This window comes from Chenopodium album, chromosome 3 (genome assembly GCF_948465745.1).
Source record: "Chenopodium album chromosome 3, dcCheAlbu1.1, whole genome shotgun sequence".
In the NCBI taxonomy this organism is placed as follows: domain Eukaryota; kingdom Viridiplantae; phylum Streptophyta; class Magnoliopsida; order Caryophyllales; family Amaranthaceae; genus Chenopodium; species Chenopodium album.
Genome location: NC_137836.1, coordinates 314,477 through 325,714, shown reverse-complemented (window position 1 = coordinate 325,714; position 11,238 = coordinate 314,477). Strand labels below are relative to the sequence as shown.

At 35.5% G+C, this 11,238-nt stretch overlaps 1 protein-coding gene across 2 annotated transcripts; it reads right to left on the bottom strand.

The window, feature by feature from the left end:
• Nucleotides 1-4,660: 4,660 nt before the first annotated feature.
• Nucleotides 4,661-10,626, bottom strand: LOC145623116 (putative serine/threonine-protein kinase PBL8). Of its 2 annotated transcripts, XM_081676455.1 has the most exons (7): nucleotides 10,378-10,626; nucleotides 9,983-10,276; nucleotides 9,524-9,879; nucleotides 9,290-9,425; nucleotides 8,562-8,698; nucleotides 7,010-7,133; nucleotides 4,661-5,322 (listed from the first exon to the last, which is right to left on the bottom strand). In XM_081676455.1, the coding sequence occupies exons 2-7, from the start codon at nucleotides 10,032-10,034 to the stop codon at nucleotides 4,808-4,810; spliced, it is 1,320 nt and encodes a 439-aa protein (XP_081532581.1). In that variant the 5' UTR covers nucleotides 10,035-10,276; nucleotides 10,378-10,626; the 3' UTR covers nucleotides 4,661-4,807. The 2 variants fall into 2 exon arrangements, with proteins under 2 accessions (XP_081532581.1, XP_081532582.1); XM_081676456.1 differs by having other exon boundaries at nucleotides 9,524-9,843; nucleotides 9,983-10,626.
• Nucleotides 10,627-11,238: the final 612 nt, after the last annotated feature.

Here is an 11,238-nt window from a genome sequence, read left to right as displayed (position 1 = left end):
AATTTATAATGATAGCTGCATATCTTTTATGATTTAACTTATTAGTATATACGAGAAAATAAATAATAGGAATAAGCTATTTCATTTCAATAATTTTTGTAATCCTTGCATCGGGTCTAATCTAGTTATTGCACATAATAGGTAATAAGCGGTAGTAATTTATTCATAACTAGTTTTATCCCCGTGCAAATGCACGGATTTATAATAATAAGACTTGAAAATAAAAATAAATAAATTAATTAATAAAATTCAATTAAAATGGAGTTAGTTTAAATGAAATGGCTTATATGTAACATTTTTTATTTTTGAATTTGAATTCATATCATGTCTATCCTTAAAATTCTCATGTTAGATACATTATTTAAAATATTTTATAAATTATTGTAAGTTTTTTTTCATTAAATTTTTTTTATCATGTTATTTTTTAAGGGAAAAAAAGAAATTTAAAAAAAAAGCTAAAAAATATTTGGGCGGGAAAATTTTTGTTGTGAATGTGACATGTGTACTTAAGGGATAACTCTGGTGATTACTTTAGTATATAGTATAGATAAATTTCTATTGTAATTTGTCAAAAAAAAATTAGTTTCCCTTAGACCTCATCCAAATTGTAGTAAATTAAATTGAACTGAATTAAAATAGACTAAACTAAAGTAGAAAAAGAGGAAATACAAGTTAATCTTTATGCTTGACAAAGTATGTAAATCATAACTTCAAAAGGGTAAAATTGACATTTCTATGAATTATTTGAGATAATTTTGTAATTTTAATGGATACCGCTAGGTTTAGCATTTCCTTCCTGTTTCCCACTGCTTTCTCATCCTTCTCTCCCTGCACTCCTCTAACTCAACAATATAATGGAGCTTCAACATTAAATTTTTCGACCTCACTTCTTCACCACCACAATCATTATCACAATTACTGTCACAATCACTATCATTTGCTATCTCCTCCCCAACGCCGCCGACATCACTTCTTTCATCATTTTCAAAAATCAAGCTCAATTGAGGGAGCTTTCAATGGAGGACATGGTCACCCCTACCCTTTGGGGTTGACCATGCCCTTAATTTCACCCTTCATTCATAGGTGTAGACACCCATTTGTGTCTCCCCAAAACCAAACCCAGTGATGAGTGCCTTTCACGTCGAATCATATCGAATGAAACGAAAGTGTGGAAAGGTCTAGCGTTGCGGAGAGTTTTATTTCTTTTCTCTTCTCCCTGTTTTTGAAAACTTTATTTTAAGAAAACAGCCAATCCAGTTTGGTTGGTCCATGATGTGGGTCCAATAGTGGTGTAGTTGGATAGGGCTTGCAAAGGCCTTTCCAACGATATATTATAAGCCCAATTCCGATGAATATTGAGGAAGTTATGGCCAATTTACTAAACTGGGTCCGGTTTGAGCTTTATGTACGGTCCAATGATCTAGGGGAGGGCCTAATATAATTTATCATTCCTAATGCAATTAGGAATGGTTTTAGTCTTCTAGAACATTCTAGAAGGTTCTTTTCATTCCTAATTCAATTAGGACTCTTCAGAGTTTTAATCAAGATCAAATAGCATTTTCGATGGAATTATATTATTTTATCTTCCAGTACGGTAAATTTATCAGATTTTCGAAAACGCATTGAAAACCACTTTGGCGTCCAACCCCAGGCCTTGGCGCCTGGAACCAGGATTGGCGCCAGGCGCTAGCCATTGGCGCCTGGCGCTAGCCACTGGTGCTGGCGCCAACTAGCCAAGGCTGGCGCCAATGTTGATTTTCGATCTTCAGACTCTGTTTTGTTAAATTATCTTTTTGGATGATTTTCTCTATAAATATCGTATCAACTCTCTTCATTCACCAACTATCTTCATCATTCATCAACAAGCATCAATCATTCATCAATTCTTTTAATTCATTCTCTTCATCACCAACTCTCATCAAGATTTTCTTGATTATTTTCTCTCTCTTTCCTTTTCAAAACCTTGTTTTTAAATACAAAATTCCGCATTCGCAAGATCTAGAAACACCTAGCCATATTCGAAGTTGCCTTCGCCCTAGATGTGAAAGGTTTTAATTTCTGAGGGTTTGGTCCCAAATCTCTCTTTCAATTATTTAATTTAATTGCTTTGATTATTATTTTCCTTGAAGTTACTAACGTGTGTATTTTGTTATTAGAAAGAGGTACGAGGCATCAAAGTAAGTACTTTAATGGTTTTAATTGATATTATGATGTAGAAATAATGTTTATATTGTTATTTTGATTCCTAGTATCATGTCTAGGGTAATTTTAATATTAAATATGATTCTTGTGATGCTTCCTATGTTCTTCCTAATATTTGTGATTGTTAGTATCATGTTAGGGCTAAAGATTTGATTTTTATTGCTTAGTGACATGCTAGGGTTTGTTATTAATCTTGTTAGTATCATGCCTAGGATCTTGCTATGCTTTAACATGATTATGATTATGATTGATTATTATTATTATTCATGATGTTGATTATTTATTTATGTTGCTTGATATGCATTATATTTTATATTGTTATTGCTTGATCACCTTTATTGCATGTTTAAAGGGAATTTGTACTTGTAATCATGCTTAATAAGATAATTAATAATCTTGTTAGGGTTAATTGTGATTATAATTCAAGTGATCGCCAATCATAGATTTATTTGTGCATTAATATTCAACCAACATAGATAAACAGGTTTAGGGTTAATCCTATTGATTGTATGTTAATCAGAAAGCGCACATGAATACGAGCAGAATAAAGTAGAGGCCTATTATTAGGGCAGGTTCAATCTCTTTTAGGTTGGATTTGTACCATCATCCCCGAACCCTTATTTGGTTCATGACCTTATGGAGTTGACGATCTCTTGGATCATTAAGGGGTGTAACCTTCATCCTATGAACGGTTTACAAGTTCCTTAAAAACTTGTTGGCGACTCTTTTGCTCTATCTTCTTCCCTTTTGGACGCCACTGTACTTTAGTGTATGATCACAGTGGGGTTCGAGCTAGTGGGATTTTAAAGGCTTGAAACTATTCCCTACAATAGGGTTTTCGTTTAAGACTGGGAAAAGTGGGTGGAGATCTGGGAAGCTTCATTGGTGTTGGTGTCAAGGAAGCTTCTATGGTGTTTGAGGTCGGGGTAGCTTTAATGGAGGAAGAGTAAGAAGCTTTTTAATGCAGGGAGTTCAATGGAGGTGTAGTCGATGGAGTAATGGGTAAAAAATCGTTAAGTTGGCGTTATCTTTGCTCTTGATGTGGCATCAAGTGCTGCTCTGTATTGTTACAATAATGCCATTAGATTGACGAAATTCGTCAATCAAAAAGATTAACTGGAGCTGGTTCGTAGAAAAATGAGTTGAGATGAACTAAAGATAGGTCCAAAAAAACATAGCCTAAATAGCCAAACCATACACTTGCCCAGTTGCATAATACTCCACATGGAGTAATATTACAAAATAAGGGCATGTTCTCATTGACTGAACTCAGCTGAACTGAACTGAACTGAACTGAATTGAGCTGAGCTGAAATGAAATGAATATTATATAAGACAAGGAAATTAGGAGCTGAGCTGAACTGAGCTGAACTGAACTGAACTGAACTGAACTGAACTGAGCTGAGCTGAACTGAATTGAATTGAATTTCAACGTAAGAGAACAGACCCTAAACTCATTTAAAATTTTGCATGATCATCAATCAATAACATAATACTCTATGTAAAATTTAAGATAACTACTCACAAGACTTTAGCTAGTCTCATACTCCTTATATTTCAAAGTAAAGAATAGTAGATTTTATTTGTCAAAAAAAAAAAAAAAAAAAAAAAAAAAGAATAGTAGATTTTAACTCTGAACTAGTGGAAAATTTCTTAAAATGAAGGTGGATGAGATATAACCCGCAACCTTGTTACCACGCTATGTCTAATACTCCACATCATATTTGAGAATTAACTCAATCAAAAACTTAAAGGAGTATGACACGTGCCTAAACTTAAGTGTGAAATGATGTCAATGTTGGTTTGTTTTAGTAGTAGTTAATTGATGTTCATTAGAGCTGGTTATTGGGCGGGTCAGGTCAGGGTCGGTGCGGGTCGGTTGCGGGTCAGGGTCAAAGAGGGTCACATTTTATAGGGTCAATATAGGGTCGGGCCAATGCGGGTCGCGGGTCGATAATGGGCGGGCCTACAAAATATCAATTAAAATATATATTGGACAAAGCCATTATTAAATACATATGAATACAAATTAATCTATATAATTATTTTTACATTATGTATTTTATTTATCAACTAAATTGGAAAAACATGTTGGCCCTATATTGATCCTACCCAATAAGAGCCCTGTCCATTAATAGCCCTGTCCATTAAAAGCCCTATGAGCTTGGCCCTGACCCTATTATCATTGGGCTACCCTGTCCAATAACCACCTCTAATGTTCATCATTGAATTGGAAAATATATTGTAATAATTATCACCCAAAGTCAAAAAACAGACGTGCCAAACTAATCTTAAAAAATGCCCGATATCAGAATCACCCACATTGAAAACAAACACACAAAAAAAAAAAAAAAAAAAAAAACTGAAGCCATAAAAGAAAAGATAAAGACTTACCACGGATGGCAAATGAGAAAGCCAACAGAAAAAATAAAATAAAAATTAAAAAGTAAAATAAAATCTAAGAAAAGATGGCCATTTGCACAATAGATAGGTAGAAAAACAAAACCATTTACATCACATTAAGAGGCATTTCCAGTCATGATTAACTTGCTATTAGATGTTGCATGTAAGGTAGGAACTAGGAGCAGTATACAAAGAGATACTAGTCATCTCACTCGGCAAGGTGCAAGACCACTGGGAGAACAGTTAGGGTTGGGGGAACGACAACTAGCTGCAGCACTAACATTGCTGGGAAATCTTTGCCGTATTGGGAACTCTGGCACTCCCCTCACAGGAAACTGACCAGCACGCTTACTTCTGAAGGCTGAAACCGGTAATGATGAGGATGCAGATGATATTTCACCCACAGCATCACCACTACATTGCAAAGGTTCCAGAGTTTCAACCACATCACTCATTAAGGGTCTTGCCTTTGGGTTTTGGCTCAGACAATAGTATGCCAAACTGCAGGCTTTCTGTGCCGCTCTTATAGAGTACTGATTTTCCAATCTCGGGTCAATTATTTGCAGAAGCTTTCGCTTGTCATTGAGCTTTGGTCGTGCCCAATCCACCAAGTTCTGCTCTTTACTTGGTCTGGTCTTGTCAACCGACCTTCTCCCTGTCAATAGCTCCAAGAGTACAACTCCAAAGCTGTAAACATCACTTCTAGCTGTGAGATGACCTGCTCACATAGACTCTGATCAGAACCATTGTTTACATACAATCGTACAAATTCCAATAAAATGTGTTATGAAATGCATATTTGGGGTACGGGGCTTCATATGATGTGCAAATGATGTAATGAAAACTGAATAGAGTAAAACTAGCTAGAAATTAGAATCTGCTAAAGTAATTAGAAAAGGACAATGAAAAATAACACTCTCTTGCCAGGAGTAGGTAAACCCAGTTTCTTTCTATCACTAGCAATCCAGCAAAAAGACTAGATTTCAGGTCCACAGAACATATAAACAAATCCATAAGGTGAAAAAAACCTACTTAGATAGAGTATAACCAGAGCTAGTCAAGTACATACACTCATGTACTTGGAAGCACACATGTTTTAACACACCTGCTTCCCAAGTTCAGGCCAACTCCTGGTTGATAATCGCAATCGCATAGTTCAAGTTTATCAGCGATATATTCGGCATAATTTTTATCCCGGCCAAATGAAGTAATGAGCAAGGAAAAGACAGGCCAAGAAGGAAAGTTGACAAAACACAGAACATAAACCCAAAACTTCCAATGAATTTCCTTTACATGCACTAGTGAGTAAGATGTAAGTCATGTGACGCATTGTGGTTCTCATTCTTTTGATCCCTGAGGGAGGGCAAAGAGAGGGAAATTTTCACTTAGCTTGATCCTTTTATTGGAGAAGGGAAAAGTTGATCCTAATTGTCCAAGTAAATTAGAACCCTTGGTGTGGAAAAAGAGGGGGGGGCGGGGGAACAGGAGGGTAAAAAATATCTTCCTTGGTTTGCACTCTGCAGGAGAGGAGTAGTGTGGGGGAGGGGAGACCAGGTAGCAATACAAAGGGGAATGGGAGTTAAAAGGGTTCCGAGGAAAGATGGGGGATTATTTTTTAAGTTCACAATTACCTCATTAGTGGAAAAAAAAAAAAAAAAGAAGGTAGGGGTAACCTTAGCAAAAAGTTTATCTAACGGATGGAAATTATGTTTCAGTGTTTACATGGAGACAGAATGAAAGATTAGGAGGGCAGTTTCAGTTATAAAATTTAGCTATTGATAGTTAATGATCCCATTAGTTTAGTAAAATAAAAATTGCTAGGGATGTTATATACACAAATGACAGGACAAGGTATTACCATAACATACTAATTTTGACACCAATATAATTGCAGTTATAAAATTTAGCTGATACAAATAGATGAATAGTGCGAACTCCGCAGTTGTGAATTACTACAGCATAAATCATGAATATAATTATCATTCTCAAATTTCCATTTATATGACAATAACTTGAACCAACAGTAAACTCAATTCATATAGACAGCAGTAATTACTGTAATTAAAACAGACACAATTTTTCTGATTTGAGATGAGACAAGTGCCAAGTGATGAGTGTACGAACTAACATATATACACTTGTATTTCTGCTGGAAATTGCAGCACATCAACAACACGTCACAATGACCATTATCAGATACTGCAAGAAGACAATGAAAATCATAGAACCATACAGAATAACAATCAGCCCATGTAAGCTATTTCTTGTTGAAAGAAAATATTGTGATTGGAGACATTAGTAGCAATTGTCCCAAGATGTAAGAAGATGATAATACAAGAAACCTCAGGCAAAAGAAGGAAGGACAGAAGTTTAATTTGATCGAATGTTTGAGCTCTGTTACATACCAGTCATCACATATTCAGGGGCAGCATATCCATAGGTTCCCATCACACGAGTAGATACATGGGTCTCATCACCTTGTGGTCCAGCTTTTGCAAGCCCAAAGTCAGAAAGCTTTGCCGTGTAATCCTAGCGAGGGCAGCAAGCACAGACAATATGAATATATATGAGAATGAGGTATTAGCACATCAATATCATCCCTAAATCTAGATAGAGATCAGGAACATATTTATGGTATTTATTGACACATCAAACCAATAGTTGTATACTTGTATATATTAGCACATCAATATATATCTCCTTTCAATCCGTATTTCCTTCGAACATGAACTAAAAAAAGTCAGCAGACCCTGCCCCAGTCTAGTAGGTGTCACACTGTACACAGCAGCCTCCTTCATCAGGCAGGTCAACAGCATCTCGAGCCCCACTTAAGGGTCTCATGGCCCTCACCCTCCCCTATTGGCTTTCTCCACACACTCACAACTCTCTACTCAAAGAGAAGGAAAAGAAACTTAGTGCCATCAATCATTTGCCAGCAGTGCTCAGAGCCACTAACCACCTCAATGGTGGATTGACCCTCCCCCTTATCCTTTCCTTTCCTTTCCTTCCCTCCCCCATTGTTTTTTCCATCCATCCTGCTTTCATTCAGCACCATGATACACAGGGGCTGCAATCCATAAACCCAATAACAAGGCAAAGTGAAGGCTCCCTACTGCCACTTATTTTTATTAAGTTGGACTTAATATGTCTACACTCTGCTAAGGTTGTGTCTTAATTTTTTGGCCTTGATGATTCTTCTAGAATTGTTACCGTACTTTTACACTGACATTTAAGAATAGAGATTATCATATGGCACCTAGTTAGCTTTGTGTTTTTTAATATCAAAGTCTCATATTTTAAAATATACTCAATAATACAAAATATATCTTCTACTTATTAACTATCAAAGTAGTGACTGAAAGACAATTGGCAGCATTCAGTTAAAAAGATTCCCTACAGATCTACAAGCTGTTAAGAAAGCCTAAAAATATTAATAATCTATAATAATTCCATATAAAATTTAACTTCTAGAATTTTAAGTTAGCCTTCTTTTTTTTTTTTCTTTTTTTTTTTTTTTTTTTTTTTTTTTTTTGCTGTTCTTAATGCATATAACTAACTTAACATACCTAAAGCTATAAGTTTGGATTGTTATAATTCTAACAAGAATAATAAGTTTCTGAACAATGAAGAGAATAGAATAAAAGTCAACCTTTCTAATTAGGGAAGAAAGAGGGCTTTGGTAAAAACGTAATTCTTGACATTGCCACATGTAAGAAGATAATTAACCATGAGATTCGGGAGCAAGAATTAAAAAGGGACATGAGTTAGTGAATTCTATAGGTACAAGTTATATAGACATATTGGATTATTATCAGCTATCATAATTTTGGTTTTAGATAATCTATTTAGATTTGATAATTGTTAAAGTTCTGCATTGGCACATGTGAAAGTCAAATATAGAACAATTGCGAAAGAAAATGGAGGGAGTATAAAAATAGTAAAGTTAAGAAAACGTACAGAGTCTAGAAGTATATTAGATGTCTTGAAATCACGGTAAATAACAGGCCTTTCAGCATTGTGAAGGAAGGCAAGTCCTTTAGCTGCTCCAAGGGCAATCATCATCCTTGTAGACCACGATAAGGGAGCAACTGCCTCTGTATGCCTCAGGAAAAGCCATAACAACTTAAGCTAAAAATGTCCAGTAACTATGTATACATAAATAAATAATGTAATTAAAAGGGACGAAGAGCATGATTAAAATAATATTGAGCAATGACACTGCAACAAGTTCAAAGAGATCCAATTGCATGCAATCCTAAATGAGTTTGACTATTGTACCCCCATCATTATCATTTTGACAAATCCCCTTGTAACCTCAATGTGGATATCGGAATGAAGATGGTAACCTAACTTGTAGAGTCGGCCTTCACAATGGGAAATCCTGAAGGTGACCTCAGTGAAGGACATAGGATGGTTTGGTTGACTTTAAACTTATTAAGCTCAGGGTAATATTGCTGAAAATCTAAAAGGGTAGTCAATTATAATGTATAAGTTTTAGTATGTCACTTGAGTGCAAGTTTGTTATTTGAATGAGATATTGTTCTGTCATCCTCTTAAGTTGTCGGAATAATTTATAATCATCAAAAATAGAAACTAAAATCCTAGCTTGAAGATCAAGAAGAAAGAGAGTTGATAACAAAATTATAAGTAATAAAAAAAAAAAAAAAAAGGAGGAAATTACATACTTCGAAACAAGTGATTTTCAAGGCTTCCTCGAAACATGAATTCGTAGACGAGTAAGCGATGGTCATCCTCGCAGCAATAACCAATCAACTTAACAAGATTAGGATGACGGAGCTGGCCAAGAAAATTGACTTCAGTCTGCGAATAAAGTGAGGGTGTGAGCTCATTGGAAAATAACAACTTGAAAAAGGAAAAAACAAAAACAAAAAAAAAAAAAGGGGTGGAAGAAGACATACTAGCCATTCCCGGTGGCCCTGAAGACCTTCTTTGTTGAGAACTTTGACGGCAACAGGGAGAGATTTAAGGCCAACACGGACATTCTCATCAATGTAACCCTTGTAAACAGTTCCGAAGCCGCCTTCTCCCAAGATGTAGTCTGAACGGAAGCTCTTAGTAATGGTCTCCAACTCATAGAGTGTAAAAGCGATAACATCTGTGTAAAGTCCGACATTCTTTCTAGAGTCTTCTTCAATGCCCAATAATCGAGGGGTAGATGAAGGATCACTCAGATCTGACACAGACCTATGCTGCTTCTTGGATCCTGCTGCTACTGCCGCTGCTTGCAATGAGGTTAGCATGTGAAGCTGATCAACTACATAATATGATACACCCCAAAACACTTAGATCTATATGTATGTATAGCTTTACAATCAAAATCAAAATTTTACTAATAATGTTTGTCTGTCTGTGTGTACCTTGAGCATGAGCCACCACGGCAGATTCTTCTCTAGTGCCGCAATTGCCCATCTTTCGAACCCAGTTTCAGCTCAGCTCGATTCGACTCGACTCCTGCACCGCTCAAGTAAATAACCAACCCCGGCCTGGAAGTGGAGTGGCCGTGCAGCAGATGCTCACTGTCCACTCTCCTGCCGTGACAAATTAAAGCTTCCTTACCAATTCAATTCAATTGCAATTGCTGCTTCTGCTGCTAGTCCTGCAGTCTGCTACTACGGAGTATCTCTCATTCTTCCGGCTAATCCTCTCTTCACCTTTTTCGACAATAAAAATAAAGTATACACTACTTTTACTACTCCCAAAGTGCAAGTACTGAAGTAAATTTTTAACTAGTGTTTTTACATGAATTGCCTACCTTCCCTCCCCTGCTTTTGCATTGTCTTTTCCGCCTCCAATGTCCTATCCTCACTAGTCACTATTTGGGAGATTGCAAGATTTGCAACTTCCACTCTTCTTCCTCTTTTCTTTCTTTCTTGCTTTTTTATTTTTTTATTTTTTCTCTTATTATTATTATCTTTAGTTGCTCTCTTTCATGACACTTTTGGTTCATCACTTCTCTATTCTTCTTTAAAAAGATTGTTTCCTTATCGCTCCTTAAAAAAAGAAAAAAATGTTTCCTTATCAGACATTTTTCAGGTTTTATCCTCTCTATTTCACATAAATAAATGCAACAATTTGATTAATTCATATATCAATACACAACTTTAATCATTAATAATTGCAATCTAATTTGATATTATATCATATCATCACTACTCCCTCCATTTCATAATTAGAACCTTATTTCCCATTTTTCACGGTTATTGGATTCAATCATAACCGCTCCAAATTGTTTATGAATATAGGTGAAGAAACTATATGGAAGACATCAGCAAATCAATAAAAAAAACAAGCATTTCATTTTCATTAAGCTTTCCTCTTAGTTTTCCCTTGGCTTAGTAGCCAATTCAAGCGATAGTCTACATGTATTACTGAAGATCTATCGTCTTTTTCAATTGTATAAACGTGGAGATAACCTTTCCTTCGAGGATTTAACTTTTACAATTGTGGACCTGACTTTATCATTTAATTAATATAGCGCATTTGCATTGTTTATCATATGTTTATCTACTTGTTTCTTTTTAAGCAATCTAACTAGTTTAATTTATTTTGGAAACTTCTTTATTGTTTGATTTTGTTACATTAGCGAGACTTTCAATCTTTAAACAAGTAACTG

What these genes read in the sequence shown, in the direction of transcription:
- LOC145623116 (XM_081676455.1), bottom strand. Translation starts at nt 10,034, where the DNA reads ATGGGCAATTGCGGCACTAGAGAAGAATCTGCCGTGGTGGCTCATGCT. An exon ending in AGGGCCACCGGGAATGGCTA is followed by an intron (nt 9,426 to 9,523) that starts GTATGTCTTCTT and finishes CTTTATTCGCAG; the next exon opens with ACTGAAGTCAATTTTCTTGG. An exon ending in TGAAAATCACTTGTTTCGAA is followed by an intron (nt 8,699 to 9,289) that starts GTATGTAATTTC and finishes TGAGGCATACAG; the next exon opens with AGGCAGTTGCTCCCTTATCG.